General features: G+C 40.8%; 2 protein-coding genes across 2 annotated transcripts; one reads left to right on the top strand and one right to left on the bottom strand.

Moving 5' to 3' along the window:
* Nucleotides 1–5,700: 5,700 nt before the first annotated feature.
* On the bottom strand, nt 5,701–7,516 carry LOC103001892 (ubiquilin-3-like). Its single transcript, XM_028164166.2, is given in 2 exon segments — nt 5,701–5,721; nt 5,723–7,516. Coding segments are annotated over 2 exon segments (1,815 nt in total).
* Nucleotides 7,517–15,111: 7,595 nt separating this feature from the next.
* Nucleotides 15,112–16,119, top strand: LOC103011706 (olfactory receptor 52B6-like). Its single transcript, XM_028164137.2, is given in 1 exon segment — nt 15,112–16,119. A coding segment is annotated over 1 exon segment (1,008 nt).
* The last annotated feature ends 11,476 nt before the right edge of the window (nt 16,120–27,595 follow it).

Raw genomic sequence — 27,595 nt, 5'->3', positions numbered from 1 at the left:
CTTTTTAATTGATGTCCCTACTGCCTGGGAACTCTTGCTTTGGCTAACTCACATCTCCGCTTAAATGTTCTCTTGAGTGATGGTCTCCCTGATAAGACTCCAAAACTGTTCACTGTCAATTTTCCTCTTTAGCCTGTGTTTTTTCTTAGCTTCTCCTATTGCTTGAAATTATATTGATTACTTGGTGACCGTCCCCTCTCTGTTGGCTTCGTGAAGGCAAGGCTTTGTGATCTAGAACACCTCCTATCTCTGGGACATAGGACAGGACCTGGCATAGAGAGGGTGTTCAATTAATATTAGCTGAATAAATAAATGGATCTTTCATTCCTCCCTTTTCTTAAGCTTGCACACCCCATCTTATCAGAAAGTTTTATCAATTCAGTCTCCAAAACATGTTTTCAGTTGTCCACTTCTCGTCATCTGCCCCAGTGGAGAAGCCTAGTCTAAGCCAACACAGTCTCTCACCTGAATGACTGCAGGGGTCTTTGCCTGACTCAGCTGTCACCACAGCTACCCTCTCATTCACACTCCACATAGATGAGAATAAAATCCACACTCACAGTGAAACCCTTTGCGATTTTGCACTCACGTCTCTTTCCCACCTCACCTTGAAGCACTCTCCTTCTCATTCTCTCTACTCCGGACACACTGGCGTTCTTTCCTTTCCCTTCAAATGTATCGAGCTCTAACCAAACTCAGGGAACTCTTTGATACTTTCCCTTCTGCCTGAAACTTTCTTCCCCCAGCTCTCTGAATGTCTGGCTTCCTCTTATCCTTGGAGTCTCTGCATAAATACTCCCTTCAGAGAGATACGCTCTGACCCTTCTAAAATTATATCCCTCCTCCCCTTATATCCACTAGCAAAATGCCTTGTTTATTCCCTGCATGAAGTTAATTTGAATTGTAATTCAATAATTATTTATATAATAGAAAATTATATAGAATAGAGATAAAAGGTGTTGTCTCTAGAAGCACTGGCCCAAATTCCAGCTCCTTCATTTATTAGCTGTGCAACCTTGGACTAGACCCACATAGCTATCCCTTGCTTTACTCATCTGTTAAATAGGTTAATAATAATACCTACCTTATAGGGTTGTAAGAATTTAATGCGTTAATAGGCATAGAGTCTATAGAACAGGCCTAGTTCTCAGTGAGTGCTCTGTGTTAGCTACTCTTTTCTTTCATTTTTTTTTTTTGGAGGTCTGTTATCTCCACAATATTGTAAGCTTCTTCAAGCAGGAACCATATCTATCTTGTTCACCATTGTATTCCTACTACCAAGCACATTTTCTGGCATATAAGAAGGGTTTAGGAATTATTTATTAAACTAATGAGTTCCAAAAGGCTACTTAATAACTTGGAAAGTTTCATGGTATATTGTCATGTTGAAAAGGCAGGTTATAAAAGTCTATATACAATATAATCACAGTTTTGTAAAATATGTGGAAAGACAACCATCGTGTTATTAACAGTGCTATCTGGGTAGTGGAATTATTGATGTTTTTTACATTCTTATTTTAATTATTTACATTATCTAATATATATATTATGCATAATATATATTATCATATATATATAGCTCAAACTGTGAAAATAAGTCAACTTACATTTCTAGAAAAGAGGTCTAATTAACTACTAAAAGAGTGGAAGTTTTATTTTTCAAGGATGCACATGTTTGCTTGCATGAGAATCAAAAAAACTGTCTAAAATAATAATTCATAGTGTAACTGGTGACAGCATAGTTTCACCACAGCAATATCCATTCTGAAAATATAATGCAAAAATTTTCACTCAAAATAACCAAAAACAAATGTAGTGCTTAAACCCGAGTAAGACTTATGTGAAGAAACTACAGTTCTTTCTACAGACACGAGTGAAACTTGAATGGAAACATTCTCTATTTTAAAAGGAAAGACTGTCTCTTGCAAATCCCTCAATTATCCTCTAATTTATGAATGTAATAGAAAGCCATTCAAGATCTCCTTTGGTCTTTTATGAAATTTGACATCTACTATAAAGTATATTTAGAAAAATAACCAAAATTGGACAATGGCATTTGGCAAAGGAATAATGAGTCAAGCATTGAGTGTTTTGTCATTAAATATTACAAAGTTAAAATTGAAGTAGTAGATTAAATTAAAAAACACCAAAAATATATACACATGTACACATATGCAGGATACGGTAAAGAAAATATTTCAATCCAGTGTAGATACTTGCAGGAGTCAGGGGTGCAAAAATTCTAATGAAATACCACAAATCGTACTCCTCTTCACTTTCTAGAGGTAAGGATTAAAGCATTAATTAACTTGATTTAGTGCAGCAGTTAAGAGTGTAGACTCTGGAAGTACACTAATTTCAAATCCTGGCTCTATTATGCAGGAGCTGTAAAACTTTAAGCAAAGTACTTCCTCTCTCTTTATGCCGCAGTTTTCCTCATCTGAAGTTAGGAATAATAATACTTACTTGCATTAAAGGACAATTGCATGGATTCAGATGTAAAGAGCTTGGAACAGGGCCTGGCTAGAGGAAAGCCTCAATAATGTTAACTGTTATTTAAAATTAAGTGTAAGTAGTGAAACCCTAAAATATCTAGAAAAAAATGTACCCATGTATTTATGACAGAGATATTAGGGGAACATCTTTAAAAAATAAAGAACACAGATGCATAAAAGCACTTTCTGGTTTTTGGATAATACCTTTCTCTTAAATTGCTATCCAACTACCAGGCTGGCTATTTGTGATGCAAATCAGCTTTTCAAGCTTCACTGCTCTTTGGCTTTCTAAAAAATCTCTTGGTCTGAGGAAAGGGTACATTTTCTTTGGGAAGAGCAAGGTCATACTAGGCCCAATATGACCAAAACTATGACTCTGCTTCTCTTCCATCCACACAACCCCCTAGTGTGGGGTCCTTTCAAGGCCCAGATATGTGACTGAGACCACTGCTGATGTCGTGTGAGAGTCAGAGCAGGGTCTGTAAATGGGACGTCTCTGGAGTCCTGCCACTTCAGTAACATCAGCCTGCAGGCATCTCCTCCCCAAACGCCAACAGTCTTTATTTTCCCAAGCAGAAGCCCTGGTCCTCTGAGATTGTTTATTTGATTCATATCTACCTAGCCTCTTCAACCACTTTCTCATTTGGTCACTCATTTCTTCATTCATCATTCAACATTCATTTATTCAATCATTTATTGAATGTTTCCCATGTGCCAGGTCCTACATCAGCTGCTAGGTGGGGGACAGTGACCTTCCCCACCCCAGCAACCTCCTTCCTTTGGACACCACCACAGAGCTGAACGTGGAGCTGTTGAGTTCAGTCTCCAATGAGGCCAGAGCAAAGATTCCAAACACACAATCAACAGTTGAGGGCTCTCTATAGGAGAGGACCAGAAAACAATCCAATAAATGAGTGATCTCCTCTCTCCCCAGGACTTTTAGACCCAGATTCCCGCCTACTGTCTGCCCTGGTGAGCTGGAATTTACATCACATGAATCCTCAGGCTTTTCGTGGCCCATATGAAAGGGAAATAAAAGCAACATTTCTTTCCCTGAATTTTTTCTCAGACCTACCTGGCCTTCCAAGGGTTGAAATTAGAGATTACAGTGTACAACTTCAGCAGTCAGAAGCAGTCCCAGAGACTTCTTAGTTGCAGGAAATGAAGAGGCAAGACTTTCGTCTGCCTTTCCCCTAGCCCCACCAGAAACAACAGTTCATTTGATCTGGACAAGCACTCCCTCACTAATGGGGAGTGAAGAAGGGATAGAAAGGAGGTTTGAAGCCTTGTGCTTTACCTAGAGATTAAAACAGAAAACAATGGGAGAAAGTTGCCCCCAAAGCTCATTTCATCTCTAAGCCATGTGCTGGTAGCTAAAAGGTAAAGACAGGTTGGTCCAAGCATCCTAGGTTCCAGGCAGAACCTGTTTCTCCCTAAAAGGACCCCCAACACTGAGTCTCTGACTTTTAAACACACACCATGGCCACTTTTACTATAGTGGTATCCTCTTTCAAAGACCCTTTTCGTTCCTTGACAAGAATATAGCACTAGATTTTTGCTTGTTTGTTTATACCCCCATCGGTGATAAAACTCTAACAGACTGTGTTTTGTGTGTATGCTCATACGCGTGCACAAAAGTGTGCCCATGTGAAGGTGTATTAAAGGGTGAATATGCATTTTGTGTCAGTGTATTACTCCATAGTGTGTTTACCTGTGTGAGCCCACTGGCACATTTATTTGCTGGAAGGCATGGTTCACTCACTTGATTCATCGATTGTAACACTTTTGCCCCAGAAGCACATGGGTATTGGGAAACATCCCTGAGTGCAAATGAGAATTGAGTCTGAGATGCTGAGAGCACTTCCTGTGTGCTATGCACACCCTGCCTCGGCGCCTTTGTACATAATGGTTCTTCTGCGGGAATACTTTTCCCTCCCCTCTCGAATCTTTACCTACTTCATTCTTACCACTTTTCAGATTTTAGATTGGAGTACCTGCTCACAGAACCCTTCCCTCTCTCCCCAGACTAGACCAAGTCTCTGTTACGCTATTTCACAGTTCCCCATCTTTTATAGCACTTATCATAGTTTGTGATTATATATAATTGGTACTGTTTGAACAGTTCCAGCTACCATGATACACTCATGAGGGCAGGACCATGCCTCTTTTACTCACATTGAATTCCTAATCCCTAGCAGAATGCTGAGCACAGGGTAGGTCCTCAATTTCTGAGCTAGATATTGCAAGAAAGACAAAATCCAGAACAAGCTGGGTCCATGGCAGTGGAATCAACTATAAATCTGGCTACCAGGGACAGTGACTTTGTAAACTTGGTGAGATCAGGGAATCTTAGAACTCAGCCTGATTCCTGCTCTATTGCTATCCACTCAGAGATCAGAATCAAATCCCAAAAGTGAGAGTCGCCTGTAGGATAGTGTTCAGAGGCAATAAAAATAAGAAGCTGTGCCCACTTTTCAGTCTGGCTGATGGCAGAGAGCCCCAAAGAACACAGAGTGCATGGTGACAGCTCCTACAGGACACCAAATCTGGGGGGACCTTTGGAAGGACACCAGGAAAGCTGCAGTCTTCAGCTCACCCTCCTCTGTTCCCCGTACCTCTGAATCTTCTAACTTGAAACCTTTTGGTTTCCCATCCAAGCCCTCCCATCCATGCAGACAGCTCTTAACCACCACCTCTTCTCCTATACACCCCCCCTTTTCTCATAGCCCACAAAAAATCAGACTCAGGCAGCAGATGACACTGGAGATTGGATGTAATTGCATCTCAAGATAGGCATTAGCAGAGCTCAGACTGGGGTCCCACGATGGTACGGTGGCAGGGATGGCTGGGTCACTCACAGCACCCCTACCCTGTTCTGGCTCTCATTCTTCCCAGTGACTCTGGAACAACATTGTCTCCACAGTAAAGGGCATCATAGTAAATTTGGTTCACAGTGCAGCTGCATTCAAGAATGGGGGAGTTAGGGTAGGGCATATGGGGGAAAAGGCACAGAGGAAAAGATACGGTCTGAACCACTAGGGCTCCTTCAACTGCCTCAGCTTCTTCACAGCAGCATCTACGTCACCTCCGGTGGCAATGAGGGCCTGCAGATTGGCTTCAGGATTCAGAAAGCCCATGGCCCGCAATTGCTCTAACTGCACCCGGAAGTGAGTCTCGGGCTGCAGCTGCTGGGGATTGGCGCCAGCTAGGGCTTGCAACATCTGGAGGGAGGGCATGGAGCGGAGGCCCAGCTCCGCAGAGCCTCGTGCTGAGGGAACCTCAGGAGCTGGGGCTCGGGGAGGATCCGCAGGCATAAGGGCACCCTCTCGAGGCTCTGTACTTCCTGTCATACTTCCCAGCCCTGCTAGGCAAGGCATGAACAAGAGGAGGAGGCGAGGGGCTTCAATAGCCAGGATCTGCAGACCCTGCTCAATCTGCAGCAAGGCATGCATGGCACGAGGGTTTGCCATGGCTGCCTGAAGGTGCAGCAGCAGTGGCAGCTGCCAGCGCATCTCGTCCTGCAACTGTGGGGCCTGATTCATTCCGGCTGGCCTCAGAGATCTTGGATAAGCTGGTGGCGGCAGCCAGACATGCTCAGGGGTTCCAGCGGTAGCTGCCGTGGGTGAAGGTGGGGAAGGAACAAATGGGACCTTGTTGGCAGCACGCTCCAGCCTGGAGACAAGATCAGGCTTGTTGGTGCTGTGGGCAGTGGAGCCATTCCCTGAACCACCTTGGCTTCCATCTCTTCTAGCACTGCTCTCTGTGGGATATCTCAGGAATGAGGGGCAGGAGGGCTTCCCCTTGATTGCTACTGACTCCTTGGGGAGAGGCTGGCCTGACTCAAGTTCCTGGGATGAGGGTGAAGTTGGGGGAACTTGGCTTCCTGGTGGTGGTGGTGGTGGTGGTTCTTGGCTTGGGCTGAGAGTAGATGCAATCCCCTGCAGATAGGTTCCCAGGGACAGGGGGCTCTCATGTAATTGCTGGAGATAGTCATAGAGCCTTATATTACCTAGAATATTGGAAACCCTATTTCTAAGTTCGGATACATCCTGGTCCCCAGGCCTCCTGCCTCTCCTACCAGCTGAGCCTGCAAATGTGGAAGCCCAGGGGTTGGGGAGAGGGTCACAATTCTCCATCCTTGAAGGTTTGCTGCTGCTGGTGGTAGCATTAGCAGTAGTGGTGGTAGCAAAGGGATTGCCACCAAACTGCTCCTGCACTGCATTAAGCATTGGGTGCATGACATCTGTATACATGGTACGGAGCACATTGTAGCCACCAGGGATGCTCTCCAGGTTGCTGAGGGCCCGGTCCTGGCTACGCATCATCTCTTGCATCATGGCAGGGTTGCATAGAAACTCCATCGTCTGCCGCATGATTTCAGGGTTGTTGAGAATGTGCCCAATCTCAGGGTTGTGCTGGATCAGCTGCTGCATATGGGGGTTGTCAAGAACCAGCTGGCGCACCAGGCCTGCGTTGGACAGCAGACCCTGGATGAAGGGGTCATCAGTGATCTGAGACACAAACTCAGACACAGACACATGCTGCCACACCAGTGAGCTTGGCTGGTCGGGGAAACTACCAGAGGTCAGGCCTAGCCCGTTGAGGCCTGTGAGGACACCTAAGCTAGAGGTGGGTAGCCTGTCTGCTGGGCAAATGGAGCTTGGCTGAGGGAGCGATCCAGGGCTTGGGGCTGCAGTAGGGACTGAAGCAGCTGGGCACGCAGTGCCCACAGGATGGCGCTGCATCTTGATGACCAGGTGGACAGAGAGGCCGTCTCGGAGCCCACACTGTGCCAGTGAGTCAGGGTCCTTGAGGATTTTGCCAGCAAAGATGAGGATCAGCTGATCAGGGTGGGCCTTAAAGCGCTGGGATATCTGTTCCTTCAGCTGCTGAATGGTGCAAGTGTCTGTAACTGAGAAATCCTCCTTGTCCTTGGGCGTCTTCACGGTCACCTTGATGAGGGGAGGACCCTGGACCGGCACTGGGCTGCCCTGTGGCAGGGCCTCTCCACTTTTGGCCATGGTGGGCAGCAGGAGGCCCAGGTCTGTGGGAACACGGCTAGGGGGATGGGGATGGGAGACAGAGATCAGCCTTTTGGGCAGGAGTGAAAGTAGGAAAGGTGAGCAGGAAGAGGATCTGGGAATCTCAGGGTGGGGAAAAGGGAGGGTCCACATGGAAGGGGTTATGAGGTCCCTGGGATAGGATGCTTTGGGAAGATGTTGGGTTTGAGAGATGTCGGGGGTCATGGGAGGGAAACCTGAGGCCCTGGGAAAGAGGTCTATAGTTGATGAGTGAAGGGGCAAGGGCAGCATGAAGGGCCCAGTTTGGGGAAACATACCAGTCAGCTGTGACCCTGTCCTTCCTCTTATACAAGGCTCGAAACTGCCCTCATCTTGCTGAACAGCCACCACTGAAGCCTTCTAAGCCAGAACTCACTCCATCAGGTCTCCTCTGTGACCTCAGCACCGACATCACCGCCTCATACAATGGATTTTTGAGACTTCTCCAAGGTGCTCTGAATCCCTGTGGGCTTCATCTCCCCCCAGCCTTCAACTCTTCTATTTCTTGTGTCTCAATTGCCTTCTTCATAGTGAGGGGCCTGGGCTGACACTTCCTTCTCAAGCCAAGAGTTCTGCTTTCACACAGCTGGTATGTGGTATGTGGAGACTCAGACTGGGATTGGACAATTAAGGAAAGGTCCTTAATCCCTTGTGTGCCCATGAAAACCCAAATTCAGCTACTTGCCCGTTGAGCCTCTTCCTGGCATCATATGTTCCTGTTTCCTCTCTGATTCAACATTAGCCATGAATTCTTTATTTATATTTCAACATATTGACTTTCTAATGGGTAGGATCTAGAGTATGAAAGAGAGGTTCAGGATGAAATAAACTTTTTTTTTTTTTCCGATTATTATTATCCCCCAGAAAAATTCAAAGAATGGATTGGCTATTTGTTGAGGTAAAAAAGACCAGGAAATAAGGTTGTTAAATGGAAAATTGAGTTCAGTTTTACATATATTTAAGATGTCTATTTCACATCCAAATGAAAGTGTAGGAAGGTAGTTCAACATTGTGAGTCTAGAGTTCATCAGCAACAACAGAGCATTTAGAATTGTGCAATTAGTGAGCATAGTAAAAGGATAGAGGTGAGAAAAAACTGAGTCATGGATAGTACAATATTTAGAAGTCTGGAAGGTTAGATGAATTCAACAAAGGAAATTGAGAAGAAATAAAACATTAAATCAGAAAAAGAAGTTAGAGAGAGAAAGAAGCCAAATGAAGAAGGAGAAGAGTTTCAAAAAAAGGAGAGAGTAACCAACTGTGTCAAATGATCCTGGTAGGTCAAAAAGATGAGGACGGAGAATTGATCACTGGATTTGAACAAGAGAGACAGGTTAGATTGGGGGCCATGATGGCCAATTTGGAAGAGTGGTAGGGACAGAAAACCTGATTGGTGTGGGTTTAAAAGTAAATGCATAGGAAAGAAAGTGAATCCAATAAGAGTACTGTAAATGAGAAAAGACAGATGGCTGCATAGAAATGGGGGAATAAAGGCTTTGTTGTTGTTGTTTTTTCTTAAGATGAGATGATTACAACATGCTTTTTTTTAAAAATTAATTAATTAATTAATTTTTGGCTGCGTTGGGTCTTCGTTACTGCACGTGGGCTTTCTTTAGTTGCGGCGAGTGGGGGCTACTCTTCATTGTGGTGTGTAGGCTTCTCATTGTGGTGGCTTCTTTTGTTGTGGAGCACAGGCTCTAGGAGAGTGGGCTTCAGTAGTTGTGGTGCGCGGGCTTCAGTAGTTGTGGCTCCCAAGCTCTAGAGCACAGGCTCAGTAGTTGTGGTGCACAGGTTTATTTGCTCTGTGGCATGTGGGATCTTCCCGGACCAGGGCTCGAACCCATGTCCCCTGCATTGGCAGGTGGATTCTCAATCACTGCACCACCAGGGAAGCCCAAGGTGAAAAATAAACAAGGATTTGAAAACAGACACTAGGAAAGTTATGAATGAAAGAAGCCTAAGAGGAAATGCTTTAGAAAGGACAATGAGACGAGAGAAAGAGAGAAGGAGTAGCATTGAAAGCGTGAAAGGGATCTAGTATTGGAATGGGAAAGGCAAAAACAAGTTCAGTGAAACATTCAGGCTAAGAGACTCAGAGTTGGTGCTGACCACCCCCACTTAGATGCTCAGAGTGTCTATCAATAGCTCTCTTCTATCTGGCTCTGTGCCAAACAATATCCCTATGTGCCTTAGATCCTTGTGTTGAACAGAGGCATATTGGCCTGAATGGTAGAGGATGAAGTTGGAGCTGAGGAAGGGAAGGACACAAAGGGAGGAGAATCTCTGCTCCCGAAGGAGAGGAGGGAATAAACACCATATGAGGCAAGGTGTGAGATTCAATTCTATATATTAAGGAAGCCTAAGCTGTGTATGAAATACTGAATTGAGAAACTGTAAGTCTGAGAAGGTTGCAATGGAGAGGTAAGTCTGGGTCAGATATTTCTGGAAGGAGAGAAGGTTATTAATATGGCCAGATGGATGGAGAATAGGAACCAGGTAACAGGAAAGTTCTGTGGCAATGTTCAAGGAGGAATGGAAGGCTGTTGGAAAAAATTGTCTAGGGTAGCTGGAATGAACTGTGTTTTCCTGGGAAGTCAGATGGGAGAAGGGCAGTTTGGAGGGTCACTTTCCAAGTGAGGATGAGGAGATTGATGAGTAAGTGATCCTTGGCTCCTATGGAGGATGCAGGGATCATAAATGATACAGAGGTTCTGTCCTCAAACACTGACAAAAAATTAATAGTTATTCTACTGCATTTGGGGGACCACTTAAAAAGAACAATGTTCCTAGACGGAGCAGTCAGGTAAAGGATTCAAAAACAGGTGGAAAAAGGAATTCATTGAAATATGAGGGATACTTTTTCTGGTAATTTTTCCGAAGAGGACAGAAGCAGGAATCAGTGGGCAAGGAAACTGGCCATTTAAAAAGTGGAAGTTCTGGACTTCCCTGGTGGCTCCGTGGTTAAGAAGCCACCTGCCAATGCAGGGGACGTGGGTTCGATCCCCGGTTTGGGAACATCCCACATGCCGTGGAGCAACTAAGCCCGTGCAGCACAACTCCTGAGCCTGCGCTCTAGAGCCTGTGTGCTACAACTACTGAGCCTTTGTGCCACACCTACTGAAGCCCACATGCCTAGAGCCCATGGTCTGCAACAAGAGAAGCCACCACAATGAGAAGCACGTGCAATGCAATGAAGAGTAGCCCCCGCTCGCCGCAACTAGAGAAAGCCCATGTGCAGCAACAAAGCCCCAATGCAGCCAAAAAAATAAATAAATAAAATAAATAAATTTATTTAAAAAATTTAAAAAATAAAAAGTGGAAGTTCTGAAAAAAGAGGCTGCCAGAGAGACAAACTTTAAGCAGAGTGCCTGAGGTTGCTCCCTGGTTTGAGGGTGTGGCAACATCAATGGGTACATGAATTGGAGGAAAACAGAAGTCACATAAATGAATGATGGAGAGGTAATGTAAACAGAGTCTGTCTGGGAAGCTGATAATTTAGAAAAAGAACTGAAATCAGAGAAGAAAAGTTTATGCAGGTGCTGATGTGACTGACAAAGGTGGGAGCATGCAGTAGAGGATGAACACGTTGAACAATGCTGCAGAAAGAATGAGCACAATGAATGACAGACTACAGACAAGAGAAGAATGTGAGGACAGAATATCTATGATTATAAATCCATGATTTTTATGATATTTGTATGTGTCCTTCACAGTGTGAACTCACATGGCTGAATGGGTGGGAACTTACCTATTTTGATCATTTTTTTTAACATACACTACATGTCAACTCTATCCCAGACACCAGTGAATAAGACACAGCCTGACCTTTAGGGAGCTCATAATATATTGGGGCTGAAAATATTTCAGTGTGATAAATCCTAGAGAGAGAAGTAGATAACTGCAGGGGAATATAGGAGTACAGAGGAAGTACATAACCCAGCCTTGGGAAATGAGGAAAGTCTTCCTGAATGAGAAATATGAACTGGCTAGATTAAAGGGGAGGTTGGGGATAGAGGAAGTGGAATTTATAAAAGAGCCAGTTCAGAGACATGCATCTGAACCAGTATCAGTGGAGAAAGCATAGTATGTGTGTATGAATCTATTAGGCAATGGGAAGTTATTATCTGTGATCGAGTAAGTAGTGTGCTCAAAATTACCTTTTGGAAACGCAATTTATATATGGAGGCTGGTTTAGAGACTGGAAGGACTACAGGCTAGAAGACCAGTTGGGAGGTCTTTGGATAAGTAGATCTGGAGCCTGAAAAGCATTATAAATGGCAACTATAGATTTGGAATGTCTCAGCACAAGCATGCTAAATGAAACTAAAGCAGGTGACAAGATGGGCCGGGTAGAGTGAAGAGTGAGGGGAGCATAGAGACCCCAATAGAAAATACCAACAGTAAACCTTCTTTCAGGGACAGATGAACCCTTTATGAGGCCTAAAAAGGAAGGTCAGGGACAAGAGAAGAACCAGTGGATGGTAAAGAAATCAAAGCCAAAAGAAGTATCTAATGAAAGGTGTGATTTTGAAGGAAGAAGTGAGACAGGCTAGGTGAATAGGATATTTGTATTGTAGTTGTTAATTTTTTTGTTTGTTTTTTATTTTATTTATTTTTTTTATTTTTGGCTGTGTTCGGTCTTCGCTGCTGTGCGCGGGCTTTTCTCTAGTTGTGGCGAGAGGGGGCTACTCTTTGTTGTGGTGTGCAGGCTTCTCATTGCAGTGGCTTCTCCTGTTGCAGAGCGCGGGCTCAGTAGTTGTGGCACACGGGCTCAGTAGTTGTGGCGCATGGGCTTAGTTCCTCCACGACATGTGGGATCTTCCTGGACCAGGGTTTGAACCCGTGTCCCCTGTACTGGCAGGCAGATTCTTAACCACTGCGCCACCAGGGAAGCCCCTTGATTGCTTTTAAGATTAAAAATATTTGAATTTTCATAAGTAAAGATTCAGGAAATTAGGAGTAACTGCTGGTAAATAAGAGGGGGGATAATTGATGGAACAAAGTCCCTGATGAGGTAGGAAAGAAAGTAAATTCAGAGAATAAATGGTAAAATTATTCTTGAAAATATACATACATACGTATGTATATACATGTGCATGTTTATAAACATATGCATGCATGCAAGTATCTATATATGTACATTTGTGGGGTTTTTGTGGTTTTTTTGTGCGTGTGTGTCTGTATATCCAGGTTGTTTTAAAAATAATTTAAGTCCACAAAAATAAAATGACAACTGTGTGAGGTAAAGGAAGTGTTAATTAACCTGATTGTGGTAATCATTTCACAATGTATACATGTATTATCATGTTGTGCACTTAATTATATACAGTTTTTATTTGTCAATTATACCTCAATAAAGCTGGAAAAATTAAACTTTAAAACTACATATTTATTTTGAGAAAATTGACATTTTAACAATCCATCAGGACTTCTGATCTGTGTACATGGTGTACTTCTCCATTTATTTACATTAAAAAAAATCTCTTCTGGCAATATTTTGTAATTCTTTGTGTAGAGGCTTTGACAATTTGAGTTAAATATAAAAAGAAAATGTTCAATTTAATTTTATGGTTGTTTGCTGCTAGTATAAAAAATATAATTGATTTATATTGTCTTTGTACTCTCTAAATAAATAAACAAATAAACAAATATACAAACTACTTAAGGGGGCTTTCTCGTGCCTAGGTAAAGTAAAATATATTACAGCCCTAAGGTAGGAAACATCGAAATGCAGGAGAGACATCAACACTACTTCCTCTGAAAGTGAAGGACAAGAGAAGAGGTTGCTTTCAGGGATAAGATCAATTTACAGGAGTGGAATAAAAAGACGAGGAGTTGCCTCCTGACAGTCTCGAAATCTCAGGTAAGTAGGAGGGAACGTAGGGAGAAACAAGAACCTGGGCAGTGGTAAAAGTTGTATGGTCGTTGTGAGAATAATTTAATAGGACTGAGGAGGGGTAAAGTAGCCTAACATGTAATAAAGGCTATTGGTATGATTATGTCATTTTCTTCACATCCTGACTATGCGAGCTGAGGAAAGCACTGGTTAGATTTAGCTGAAACCTGAGCATTTTCACAGAGAATGCAGCAGAAACTAATTGGGACTGAGAAGTTATCGGTCCTGTGAGATAGACATCTAGACCAGATAGGGAAGAAAGTAAAGATGTTCTTACATCAGTGGTTCACAAACTTTCACATGAATCAGAATCACCTGGTGATCTCGCTTAACTAGAGATTGTTGCTCTGACCTCAGAGTTTCTGTTTCATTAGGCGTGTGGTAGCGTCCCAGAACTTGCAAGTTCCCTGGTGACGCTGTTGATGGTGGTCTGGGGACCGCACTTTGAAAAGCATTGTTCCACACCTTGCTTCGTGTTCTGGGTGATAGCACCACACTTCAGCGCCACATAGGTGACTCAGGAAGCACCACACAATTTAATAAGGCTTCCACAGACAAAATTTAATTTAACACACCGATAGAAAAACAATTATGTTATTTTCAAGATCAGAAAATTGTTTCTCAGAAGAGAAAGACAAATACCATATGATATCACTTACATGTGAAATCTAAAATATGACACAAATGAACTTCTCTACAAAACAGAAACAGATTCACAAACATAGAGAACAGACTTGTGGTTGCCAAGGGGGAGGGGGGTGGACAGGGAGTTTGGTGTTAGTAGATGCAAATTATTACATATAGAATGGATAAACAACAAGGTCCTACTGTATAGCACAGGGAGCTATATTCAATATCCTGAGATAAACCATAATGGAAAAGAATATGAAAAATAACTTACATATATGTATAACTGAATCACTTTGCTGTACAGCAGAAATTAACACAACATTGTAAATCAACTATACTTCAATTAAAAAATAAATTTTAAAAATCTTTTTAAAAATCAAAAAAAAGAAAATTGTTTCTCAGAAAAGACAGCGACTTGTCCAAAATCACACAGTCTAATTGACAGAGATCTCTGAACTAGAGTTATTCACACCCTGTCCAGTGTTCTTTGTAAATGCCAGAGCAACCTTCACTGCCTTGGTAGTTGTCAGAGCGTCTGTGACTGGGGGAAAAGAGACATAGGGTCTGCAGTGCCCACTGCCCTCAACCCTACTTTTCCACATAGTCCACCAGGCAGAGGCAATTGCTCTTTGGTGTGAGACTGTGGCCCTTTGTGGGAGAAGCTGAGGCTTTTGCAGAGCTCAGTACAGTTCACATACCCATAGAGACTGTTTTTGATTTTCTAGCTATTCCTGCTCTTTTCCAAACTGGTGGCACTCTACTGAGTCTGGCAATGTTTTTGAGACCTGCAGGTGCCTGAAAGTCTTATAACTCTATGGGGGGCCTCTGAATAAGGACACAGAGCCTGTCTGTGGGGGTCTAGAGCTCTGTACTTTGTGCAGATGTTGGGTGTGATTCCCTATAGAGAATAGGCATGTGTGCAGAGCCCAACATGGTTGTAGGACCTGAGTGTGTGCAGACCTTGTGGCTGATGGCAAGCCTTTATGTGCACTCTGCTAATATATACGAAGTCTGAAGCTGTTTTTCCCTTATGGCACAGGTGAGGTTTCTGCAGAAAATCATGGCCGTTCTATCTGCTAACAACACAGCTGCTGTGAACAACGCTGATACTTGCCTGGTGGGCTGCTTCCTTATTGACATCCCTGGGCTGGAGCACCTACACATCTGGCTCTCCATCCTCTTCCACACCATGTTTGTAGATGCTCTGGCAGGCAGTGGCATTTTAATTTGTGTCATCCTCTCCCAGCCAAGCCTGCAGGAGCCCATGTACATATTCCTGTCCATGTTGGTCAGTGCTGATATCTTGCTCTCCACTTCCACCATGCCCAAAGCACTGGCTAACTTCCGGCTAGGGAGCCAAATTTCCTTTGATGGCTGCCTCACCCAGATGTTCTTCATCCACTTCCTTTTCGTGGCTGACTCTGCAGTCCTCCTGGCCATGGCCTTTGACCGCGACATGGCCATCTCTGCCCCTTTGAGATACGCCACAATCTTCACCAGCACAGTCATTGGGAAGATCGTCGCTGCCACGCTGGCCCACAGCTTCATCATCATGTTTCCACCCATCTTTCTCCTGAAGCGCCTGCACTACTGCTGGATCAACATCATTACACATACATTTTGTGAGCACATGGGCATCGCCCGTATGTCCTATTCTGAGATCTCCATCAGTGTCTGGTTTGGGTTGGCAGCTGCTCTACTCTCCACAGACCTGGACATCATCCTTATCACTGTTTCCTGCATTTACATCCTCCAAGCTGTCTTCCACCTCCTTTCTTGAGATGCCTGGTCCAAAGCCCTGATTACTTGTAGCTCCCACATCTGTGTCATCCTACTCTTCTACATCCCTGCCCTCTTTTCTGTCTTTGCCTATAGGTTTGGTGGAAGCCGCATCCCACACTATGTCCATATCCTCCTGGCCAACCTCTATGTGGTCATCCCACCTATGCACAGTCCCATTATTTATGGAGTGAGGACCAAGCAGATTTTGGAAAGGGCTAAATAGATGTTTTCAAATCTTGCCAAGAAATATAAATAAATGCTCCCAACTTGACCTCAAATTAATCCCTTTCTATACCTATTAATTGTTCTATATTCACCCTCTCCTCATCTCTACATCTTCCATTTATCCCTGTGTTATTCTCACCCATGTTCCAATTAATTAAATACATGTTCTACTCAAATCTACCTTTGATTAAGTTTCTTTAAAATGTATAGTAATACCCACCCCACTTTCTTCCATCTATTATTCAAATAACTTCTGATCCCCCCACTATCTCAAGAAAAACTAACTAGGGGAAATGTGATAACTTATCTGGCATCTACTACCTAAATAGTACTTTTCTCAGCATCCACTTTCATTTTCTCCTAAATGTGATACCTGATCACTCATATAATTTTGACATTTAGATTTGCCAGTTCAATATCTTCCTCACAATGGAAACCCCTGAGAACTGTCATGTCTAGAAACTCATAGTTCCCTGGGATGACACTTATTTTTATTACCAGCTACACGTGTCCATAATTACACATGTTTAAATACCCAAGTTCAGAGACACTAACACACAGTAGCATACACAGTAGGTGGACACATCCATTTATCACCAGCTAAATGTGAACATACCATTTCAAAAACTTTTATCAAATAAGCCTGGGCCACTGTTACCTGTTCCAGACAGAGCTTTCCTCAAAATAAAGATAATAGTATAGAGATAGAGTACTCTTTTCTATCCAAATATGTTTTGTATTTAAAAATTGTAGTCATCATTAAAATGAAAAGTCAAATACCTACTCTTATCTAATAGACATAGACTTACATATTCTTTAATAACTTGTTAAAGAAATATAAACATTTACATGTAACTTAGTTGCTTGCCCACTAATCATTACTTATTGACACCAGAGATTAGTCTAGCCTTATGTCCTCAAAGATTGAGAAGAGCAATTCAGCCTGAAATTTATCCCAAGTCCAATTCATCCTCAAAAACCTAGCTCACATCTCAACGCTGTCCACTTCCATACTCAGCCCACAGTGAAAGATCCATCTTTCAAGATTCTCCACCTCTTTTCATCTAAATCACTATTTTGTTGGGTCCTGAGACTATTTCTTCTTGTTTTATTAAAGATCTTTTTCATGTGAGTACCTTTTTGCCCTGTCTAGAATGTATTCCTTGAGGAAAGAGGTTATTTTGAAAGGCTTTTTATTTCTATTGCTCCAAAGCGTAAGAACCTGCTCATAGCAAATATGCAATATGTGTGTATGTGCATAAAATTCTTATTTTAAAGATTTTTTTTTTTAATTTTTATTTATTTTTGGCTGTGTTGGATCTTCGTTTTTGTGCAAGGGCTTTCTCCAGTTGTGGCAAGCGGGGGCCACTCTTCATCGCGGTGCGCGGGCCTCTCACTATTGCGGCCTCTCTTGTTGCCGAGCACAGGCTCCAGACACGCAGGCTCAGTAGTTGTGGCTCACGGGCCCAGTTGCTCCGCGGCATGTGGGCTCTTCCCAGATCAGGGCTCGAACCCGTGTCCCCTGAATTGGCAGGCGCATTCTCAACCACTGCACCACCAGGAAAGCCCTTAAAGATTTTTTAATATCACTTTTATGCTCACATTTATTCTTCTTTGAGTGAGCTCTTCTCAGCCCTGGGATTCAGTGTCGAGTAGAGGAGAGAACTGTGTTAGGTGTGAGGCCAGGCTTTGACTTAAAGCCTGGATCTACTACTTACTTATTCGATGAGTTTAGAGGTTGCATAATCCCAATGAACTTCCTTTTCTACTCATCCGTAAATAAGATGAGGATGATGTAACATAATTTATCTATTACATAGTAAGCATTCAGTGATTGTTCAGTTCATTTTGCTCTTTCTTCTTTCCACATAGCTTTCTGCATAGCTTTCTTTATCCTAGAGATAGTATAATGAGAATTAGAGAGAGAAGTTATTAACATTTATTATGTGGAGGAGAAAACAGGAGTAGCGGTTAAGTTTTGGGGTTCTGGATTTTTGTTGGAATTCTGACTCTTCTGTATACTATGTGACTTTGGGCAAGTTACTTCACCTCTCTAGGTTTCAACTTTCTCACAGTTAAAAGGGAAATACTAATAGTACCTTTCTCTTAATTATTTGATGAGAAATATACATATATAAGATATGCATATATATGTATATATTCACATATATATCATATAATAGTGCTTGGCATATAATAAATGCTTTACAAATAATAGCTTTACTTGTATTGTTGTTTTAATTATTAATAGCTCATCCAACTCAATAGCTCATCACCTCATAATTAATAAAAAGTTGTCTTGAGACCTAAGCCTATTGCATGGATTATACTCCAATTTTGTTTCTCTATCAAGAAATAGGAAGAAAACAAGAATCAAAAGAAAAGTATTTTAATCTAATGTTTACAGTAACTGAATTGAACCAAATATAATTTTGAAATATCAAAATTAAATGCATTTACAAATCTTTGTAGACATTGCTTTAAATACAATTATGCCACTCAAGACACACAGGCCTTCTGGTTGTTTTGCAGATACAGCAAGTTCATTTCCTCTTCAGGGCTTGGTACTTGTTAATCTTATTCTCTGAAATGCTCACTTCCTATATCTTTAAATGACACACTCCCTCCTTTTACTCAGTGTTCTGTTTATATGTCTCTTTCACTGAGACATCTCTATAATTATAATCTTCCAGTAAAACAAACAAACAAACAAAAACCATGCCTCCCTTTTTTTCCACAGGAAAAAAACCCACCATAAACAAAGTCAAAAGTCTATGGCAAACTGGGGAGAAATATTTTCAAATTATATTATAGATAAAAGGTTAATTTTTTCTTAAAATGTAGGGAAAAAATTATCAAAAGTTTGATGAAAAAGAGGACAAAACATAATTAGAGTAAGCTTAGCTGTTAACAAGAGAAAGTATAATGAAGACTACACCAAAACACCATTTCTTGTCAGATTGGCAAAAATTAAAAAGATTGGTAGCAATGTGAGAAAACCGGCCCTTTCATACATTGCTCCTGAATAAACAATGTGATAGAGTTTCTGCGGAATTAGGAAATATCTTAACAAAATTCTTATGCATTTTTCTTTTGAATCACAATTATAGGAAATTACCTTTCAAATGTACCTTCATAGGTATAAAACAACATACACACAAGGTTAGTCATTATGGCAAAGTTTTTGTAGTACTAAAATATTCGAAACAACTTCACTGGAGTCTGAATTCCTGGATTCCAAATCCACACCCTTATGTTTACTGGTAGTGTAACTGTCCCCAAGCTACACAAAGGCTTTAGAGTCACTCAGACTTGGGTCAGAATTGCACTCACCATATTCAGTACATACTAGCTATTTGTCACTGGGAAATATATTTAACCTCTTAAAGCCTTGGCTTCCTTCTCTTTAATAAAAAAGATAATAACACCTACTTCAGAGTAGTTTTGATTATTAGTGAGATTACCTACATATAACAAAATAAATAACTGGAGTTTTAATGGACATTTTGTTGCTCTCACTGTTTCACTATTATAAAAGAGGTGGAATATATTCACGTGCACCTCTGGGAGGACTGTATTTCTATAGGTTAAATGTCTAAAAGTGGAACATTTAGGTCATAGATAATGCATTCTTGAAATTTTGATAAATTATTATTTTTTTCTTTTTTTCGAGACAATTTGCTTCTATATCTTCTTTATATTTTTATTATTTTTATTTATATTTATTTATTTATTCTTGGTGGCACAGCTTGTGGGATCTTAGTTCCCGGACCAGGGATCGAACCCGGGCCCTCAGCAGTGAAAGCGCTGAGTCCTAACCACTGGACCACCAGAGAATTCCCTATATTTTTAATTACAAAATTAACATGTGCTATTAGTAAAGAATTACATTTGAAAAGCGGAACACAAAGCTTCCCCAATGTTATTTCCACAAAAGTAACATGTTCTTGTCCAGAATCAAAGGGAGAATCTTCCCTTTTTCATGTAAGAAACACCACAAGGGAGCCTTTCCTTGTGGATTGAGGGTTAAGAATCTGAGAGGGAGATTGAATAAAGGAGGTGTAATCGAGCAGGTATGACATAGTTTATATAAAAAAGTATCCAGGGGTTTGAGATATTTCTTCTCATGGAGTCCCTATCACTCTTTCAAGTCTCCATCTCAACCCTCCCCTATCATTATCTAAAGAGTTATTCTCAAGTATCTCTGAGAATGCCCAAATGAATGATGGCTTTACCTTTCAATATGACAGATTTCCAAAGAATTGAAATTGAGAGAACAGTAAGAAGAAAAAGCTAGAACAGTTCCTTCCCCATCCCACTTGCTCTTTTCAAAGCCTCACAGCCCTCCATCTCATTAATTGAAACTTTAGCCCTAGAACAAACATCAAAAGACTTCAGATAATACTTTTCTGTGTGTGAGTTTCCAGGTGTCACAGCCTACTGATGGTCACCATCCTTTATTTATGCTAGTTTTATTAATGAGAAAGTTTATTTAAAAATGTATTTGCCTATCTATGTCCATATCAATTAGGATTTGAATTAAACAAACCTAAGGTGTCTGTTCCATTTTAGCAAATTTTGGTAACTGCTTCTACCTCACCTCATATTCTTCCCTTTGGTCCTTAACCCTTCGGTCTGAATAACCTTGAATAAGTTGAGAGACTTAAAGTGCAGCAAGTCCATGGGAGTGAGAGACTGGGGAAGGATGAAAATGAAAGACACGCTCATTTTTGGAGAAGTGGTGAATAGAACTGAAGTTCAGAATAAGCAAGGATCATCTACATCAGTATTGAAGTCATCAAGGATCATGATAAGAGAATAATTATGGAGAGGAGAGGAAAGGAGAGGAGAGAAGAGGAGGGGAGGGGAGGGGAGGGGAGAGAGAAGAGAGATAAAGACAAAGATTCAGAAGCAGAAGCAGATGCCACCTGGGAAAGAAGGAAAAAAACAGGAATTAGTAGGTAACAGGAATATGGACAATTAGTGAGAAGTGTAGTATGATAAAGTGACATAAAGATGCTAGGGTTTTATATTTTAATAGAAGGGAGGGAATTAGTGATAAGGTGCAGGGATGACCTCCAGGCCAGGAGATCTGAGAAGTGTGGGAGAGAATGAACAAGTGTACTATGGAGAGACAGGTTTCGGTTAGCCAAGAAAGTAAAGAGGACGTTCCAAGGAGAAGTTGATAATACAGGGAATTTTGCTGATGGCTGACTATGAGTCACAGGTTACTCAGCAAAGGATTTCAAAAGTTGGAGACGGATGATATATGGAATCAAAACTAGGGATATCCGGAGCCTTATGGAGATGAGGATCTGAGTGATGACCCTGAATCATGAGCTTCTTGCATCTGACAAAGCAGGGATAAGATACATAATAGCATATTTCCCAATGGTCTCAAAGCAGTGAGTGGTGGGGTGTATTATGAGGAGGGAGGTGTGAGAATGGAGATGTGGAGGCTGGGGGAGGGGCTGGTCTTCTCTGGAGCAGGGGAGCACTCTCTTGATTCCTGGGGCATCACCCCAACATTCCATTCCCCTTTTGGACAAGATGGACTTCACCTATTCTCCACAAGGCAGTCAAGTTTTCCCAGGCTCTTTTATGCCTTCAGTACACAATGTTAGACTCCATAACTTTTAAAGTGCTTATAAACATATTTGGATCCTAAAAACAATATGGACCTAATAACTCCTTAATATAAGGGGGAGAGTAAGCTACAAAACCAAAATTAATCAATGCTTAACTCACTATTAACCACACTTCAATAATGCTTCAATTCAACTCTCCTAATTACTTGTAATAGGTGGGATGTAGGCATGTTTTCTTTGTTTTAAATTGTGATGGAAAAGCAAAGATCACTGAGGCTGAGACCTCAATACCGCTATCTATTGGCCTCTGGTATTATTAAAGCCTGTTGTACCTGCTGTTCTTTAAAATCCTGACACAGTTCTTTCTTGCTTAGGGCACACATTTCTTCCTCTTCCCACTTTCTGATTGGTGCTGCAGAGTTCTAGACTTGGAATGACTGAATGTATTTGAATTGGCTCTATAGGAGGCTTTTCTGGCTGCTCCTGTTGCTTCAAGACACTTCCCCACCCCCAGAAGCTTTCCTTACTTTCTGTCCTCTTCTGCATGTGCAAGTATAGGTGAGTGAAGTCAGGCAGCCTTCATCTTCCCTTCAGAGGGTTTCACCTCACCCACCAGACTTCAGCAGTTGGCTGGAGTTGGGTAGAGAAATGTAGGGAATTTTGCAGGTTTAAAGTGTAATCCAAGCTTGGGGAGAAACATAGAAAAGCTGATTTCGGGCCATGAAGTGGCTGTGTAAAGGCCATTGTCCAGCAGACCCTGACCCAGAAAGCTGAATGAGATGGGAGGGGTAGCCCTGAAGCCTTAGATAAAGGGATTAATCCCTTGGATAAAGGAATTCAGCCATGAGATAAGAGGAGATTGAGAGGCCAGCAGCCCACATTTCTTTCTGCTACAGGAGGTAAGTCCAGTTTCTTTTCTTCCTTTTTTTAATTTTAATTAGCACTCTATTGAAATACAATTTATATACCATATAATTCACCTATTTCAAGTGTATGGTTCAATATTTTTGGTATTATATTCATAGATCTGTGCCACTATCACCCCAATTCATTTTAGAACATTACCATTACTCCCCTGCCCCCAACAAAGTGTATCCCCTTAGCAATCATTCACATTTTTCTCCCATCCCACCCCCAGCCCTAGGCAACCACTAATCTACTTTCTCTCTTTATAGATTTACCAGTTCTGGACATTTGAAATAAATGGAATCATACAGTGTGTGATCTTTTGTGACTGATTTCTTTCATTTTTCATGTTTTCAAGGTTCATGCATGTTGCTGCATGTATCAGTACTTCATTCATTTTGATAGCTGAATAATATGCCACTGTAAGGATATACCACATCTTGTTTATCCATTAATAAGTAGAAGGCCATTTGAATTATTTCTACTTTGCGGCTGTTATAAATAATGCTGCTATGAACGTTCATGTGCAAGTATTTGTAGAATTATGTTTTAATTTCTCTTGGGTTTATACCTAGGAGTAGAAATGCTGAGTCATATGGTAACTACGTTTACCTGTCTGAGGAACATGCCAGGCTGTTTTCCAAAGTGACTATACCAAATTACATTTCTACTTGCATGCATGAAACTCCCAATTTCTTCATATACTCTATAACATTTGTTGTTATTAATATATTTTTTTTTAATTCTAGCCCTCTTAGTGGGTGTGAAATGGTATCTTATTGTGGTTTTGATTTGTATTTCCCTATGGCTAATGATGGTAAGTACAGTTTCCTGCCATGTCCCAATTAGCCCTCATTTATACCCCTGGGAATGGGACTAGAAATCTAATGTTAGAAAGATTAATTAATGAATAAAAATATGTTAAAGTAAATCCAATTCATTTAGAATGGTAGATGTCTCATATTTAGACTTCTATTTTATTCTTCTTGGAGCTCATGCTTCAGCTATCATCTCTTAAAGAAGATGATAATCTCTGCCCATTTTATTTTCCTGGGTTGTCATGAAAATTGAATAATGGCTTGAAAGTCTTTGGTGAAATTAAATATACTATACAAGCATGAAGAAAGAAAAATGGTAGAGAGTTTGTTCACAGAAATGGGCTTTCCAGCTACCTACCAAACTGGGCATTTGCACAGCAAAAAGCAGTGTCTCTGGGCTTGTTCAATGAAGTGCAGACCTGAAATTGCCATTTCCCTGTGCTTGTTCCAAGTACGTTTCCTGGCTTTTACTGGAGATATTGGGGGACTACAAGAGAGAATGTGGTTGACTGCCTAAGAAAGAAGGTAGCTCCTGATCCCAGCCTCTTTCCTACCTAAAAAGAGATATCCCTTTCTCCACTATCTTGTAGGTCTGACTCAGGAGATAATTGATATATTATAAAAACACACTATTATATCAGATGTCAGTCTGTCCTAGCTTTACTTCTTGAAGTCTTTGGATATAATAAGTGCAGAACATCTTGCTGAAGTGTAGTACAACTCTCAGTACCTAGAGTTCAATTTGTCTTGAGTCTTTCCTACAGTTCAAAGGAACAGACTCTTTGCCTCCTCAACTAAAGCCAAGGCTTCATAGAGGACATGAAGGTGAGTATAGAAAGAACTAAAAGAAGTCAGAGAAGGACAATCTAACCTGACATCAACCCCACAGGAGAGGCTTTTGAGTGACTAAGTATGGAAAAACTCTAGAAATTCCATGATCTAGGGTATGGGTATTATATGGCCTGAGGGCAAGACTTGAGTTCTTCATTCTACAGTGATGGAAAGCATGGGTCATAATGCTACAACTCCCAGAATTGATTCAGAATTTGAAGAGGCAAGTGAGTCAAAACACTCCCAGTGATGAGATCGACAGGCAGAATATGGCTCAGACTGAAATTTCTGTAGCACAATAAACAAGTTTTCAGTAATAAAAGTAATGTGAGGACACAGGAAGAGAATCACCAATCCTGAGACTCTTTTTACTCCACATCCCCCACTGACTTTGAGAACTTGCCAAACTCTCTTACCATAGACACTTGCCCATTCCTGCTGATCACGAATCCTTAATACCCAGATCAGTGACCCATATCTGCTAACTGCTCAATATCCCATCTTCCCTACCCTATGATTCCCACAAGGGCTCATACCACAGTTCACAAGACAAAGTGACTGACACTCCCCACCCCACCCCCATCCATATATTCTTTTCTGGGACACTTTTCCCCTCCTGTGGGAGAAAAGAAAAACAGGTTCAGTCCAGAAGTCATAAAACACTGCCCCCTTTCAGAAAGGCTTAGTACTGCCATCATAAAAACAAGATCAGGGTCCAGGCAGATTATTCTAGTGAACTAACTGGGGGTCATGAGAAGATACAAAAATAAGAACTCCAGGGTCTACAGCCAGAGAGACTTGCTGGATATAAAGAGGAGTCTATATTACTTTCTTTTGGTGATCTGATCCCTGAAAAGGAAGTCATGTACTTTCTTCCTTTCTTCCTTCCACAAGCCAATTCTGAATAATTAGTACATTCTGTGTATTGTTCTACACTCTAGATATACACATATGAATACAGAAATGATCCCTGGCCTTAAAGAGTTCAGAGTGTTATTCTCCAGCCTCTTGTTTCCTATCATTCCATATATACTCCTTAGGGTTATAATTGTATCCCGTGGCTTTAACCCTCACATAGTGTGTTGACTCACAAATCTAGAGTAAAATATAGTGGCTACAGCTTACTTGGAATCCAGAATTTATTAATCTCATATGAATGATATCCAGAAAATTCTAACTTGGTTTAAAAAACAACAACAACAAATGTGCATTTTTTTCCCCCCAGCAAATTGCTTTATCTCCATAATTCCCCACCTTGGTGAAGAGCCTCACCATCTTTCCAATAGCTTAACGCAAAAATCAATCTTAGAAGTTTGGGATTAAAATATACACACTACTCTATATAAAGTAGATAACCAACAAGAATTTACTGTATAGCACAGTGAACTATACTCAATATCTTGTAATAATGTATAATGGAAGAGAATATAAAAAAAGAATATATATATATATATAATACATATATATATATATATATATATATATATATATATATGGTTGAATCGGTTTACTGTACACCTGAAACTAACACAACATTGTAAATCAACTATATTTCAATACAAAATTTAAAAAAAGAAAAAAAATCTATCTTAGATTCCTCCTTCTTCCTTCCTCCAATATGCTGCTGTCACAGCCTAATCATTCCGTCTTAGCAACTTGTTTCATCAGTTCCTTCATATTCTCACTCTACTGCCTTAGTTTATTTAGTTTCATCTGGACTGTTTCAATAGTCATTGAATGGATCTCCCTGATTTCAGCATTGTGCACTTCCAAGCCTCCAACTACCCAGTCACCCAACAGATGTACCCAAAATACAAATTACTGCATTTTCCATTGCCTGTAAAAGAATAAAATCGAACGTCATGGAATAGCTATTGATTGATGGAAAGTAGATGAGCAGATACATTACAGAACAACAGCTATTCAGTACCTGATCGGCCAGTTAATTTTAGGCAAACAAATGTAAATTGAGTTTCTCAGAGTTTCTTTGTAAAGACCATGTTCCATCTTTCACAAACTTCTCTGTGATAAGCTGAATTTTAAGTGCAAAAATTGAATCTGTAAAAGCAAATGAAGATACCTTTAAGGGGTGAGGGAGGGTGGATTGGGCTTGAATAAAGTAGGGGTTCAAAAGTGTGCGGTGGGGTGAAGGAAATAAGAAAGATCAAGGAAAACTTGTTAGGAGAACTTGAAAGATAAAAAGATATTCTAAAAACAGCAGTGTAACTTTTGACTTGGAATTTTGGAGTAGCTGGTCTCTTAAGAGAAATACAAATCAGAAAAGAAATGCAAGTTGTATTGAATGGAATTGATTACCAACTCTTTGATTATTCATCCTCATGTTTAAAAAACCTTTTGATGAAATGAATTTTGAGCTAATTCTTGTGCTAGATACCAACCTTCTTTTGAATCTTTTCCTTCCCAGACCTAGATACTGGTCTTCTTTAATATCAAGGCTCCCTTGAGCTTTTGCCTTGGCTTTTTGCTCTGTTCCTTCAAGGAACTTTCCCTAGAAATAAGTTTCTTCAGTGTGCTCCCTTGAATATCAGCTCACATTTCTTTTTATTTTTTTTTCTATTTATTTTTTATTTTTATTTTTTAAGATTATTTTATTAATTTTTATTGGAGTATAGTTGCTTTGCTCAGCTCATTTATCTTCTTACTTGTATTCTTCATGTCTTAACTTACGTACTTTTTCTTCTTAATGTCCTTCATTGAGATGTGAGAGTAAGAGACCTGGGTGTACATCTACAGTTACTTATCCTTAATCCCCACCTACACATTGTCACCAATTTCATGAAGAGAAAACCAATTATTAACAAATTAATTCTCTTCTATCTATACTCAGTAGCATCTAGTTAAGCAACTTTTCCTCCATACTAAAAGCAATAACTAGCCATTTACTCGTCCTGGATTTAGGCATTTTTTGTCAGCTCCAGACCTCTTCAACTTGCTCAGGGCTGCCAGGTGACCTTTTCTCACTTAACATTTAGACATTCAAAACATGTCATTCCTCATCTGGCCCCTACCATCTCTCTCTCTCTCTGTCTCACACACACACACACACACACACACACAAAACTCCTTAATGATGGTTTCCTGACAATGTCAAGACAATTCAATGGGGAAAGAATATGGTCCTGAGACAAAAGAATATCCACATGCCAAAGAATAAAATTGAAAGAATAAAATTGAACCTCTATCTCACACAGTAAAAATGAACTTAAAATAGATCCTAGATCTAAGTATAAGAGCTAAATTATAAAACTTTTAGAAAAAAATATAGGAGTAAATCCTTATGACTTTGGATCAGGCAAGGCCTTCATAGATATGACATCAAAAGTACAAGTGACAAAAAGATTGG

Source organism: Balaenoptera acutorostrata, chromosome 9 (assembly GCF_949987535.1).
Source record: "Balaenoptera acutorostrata chromosome 9, mBalAcu1.1, whole genome shotgun sequence".
Taxonomy (NCBI): Eukaryota; Metazoa; Chordata; class Mammalia; order Artiodactyla; family Balaenopteridae; genus Balaenoptera; species Balaenoptera acutorostrata.
This window is presented reverse-complemented; position numbering and strand designations above follow the sequence as displayed.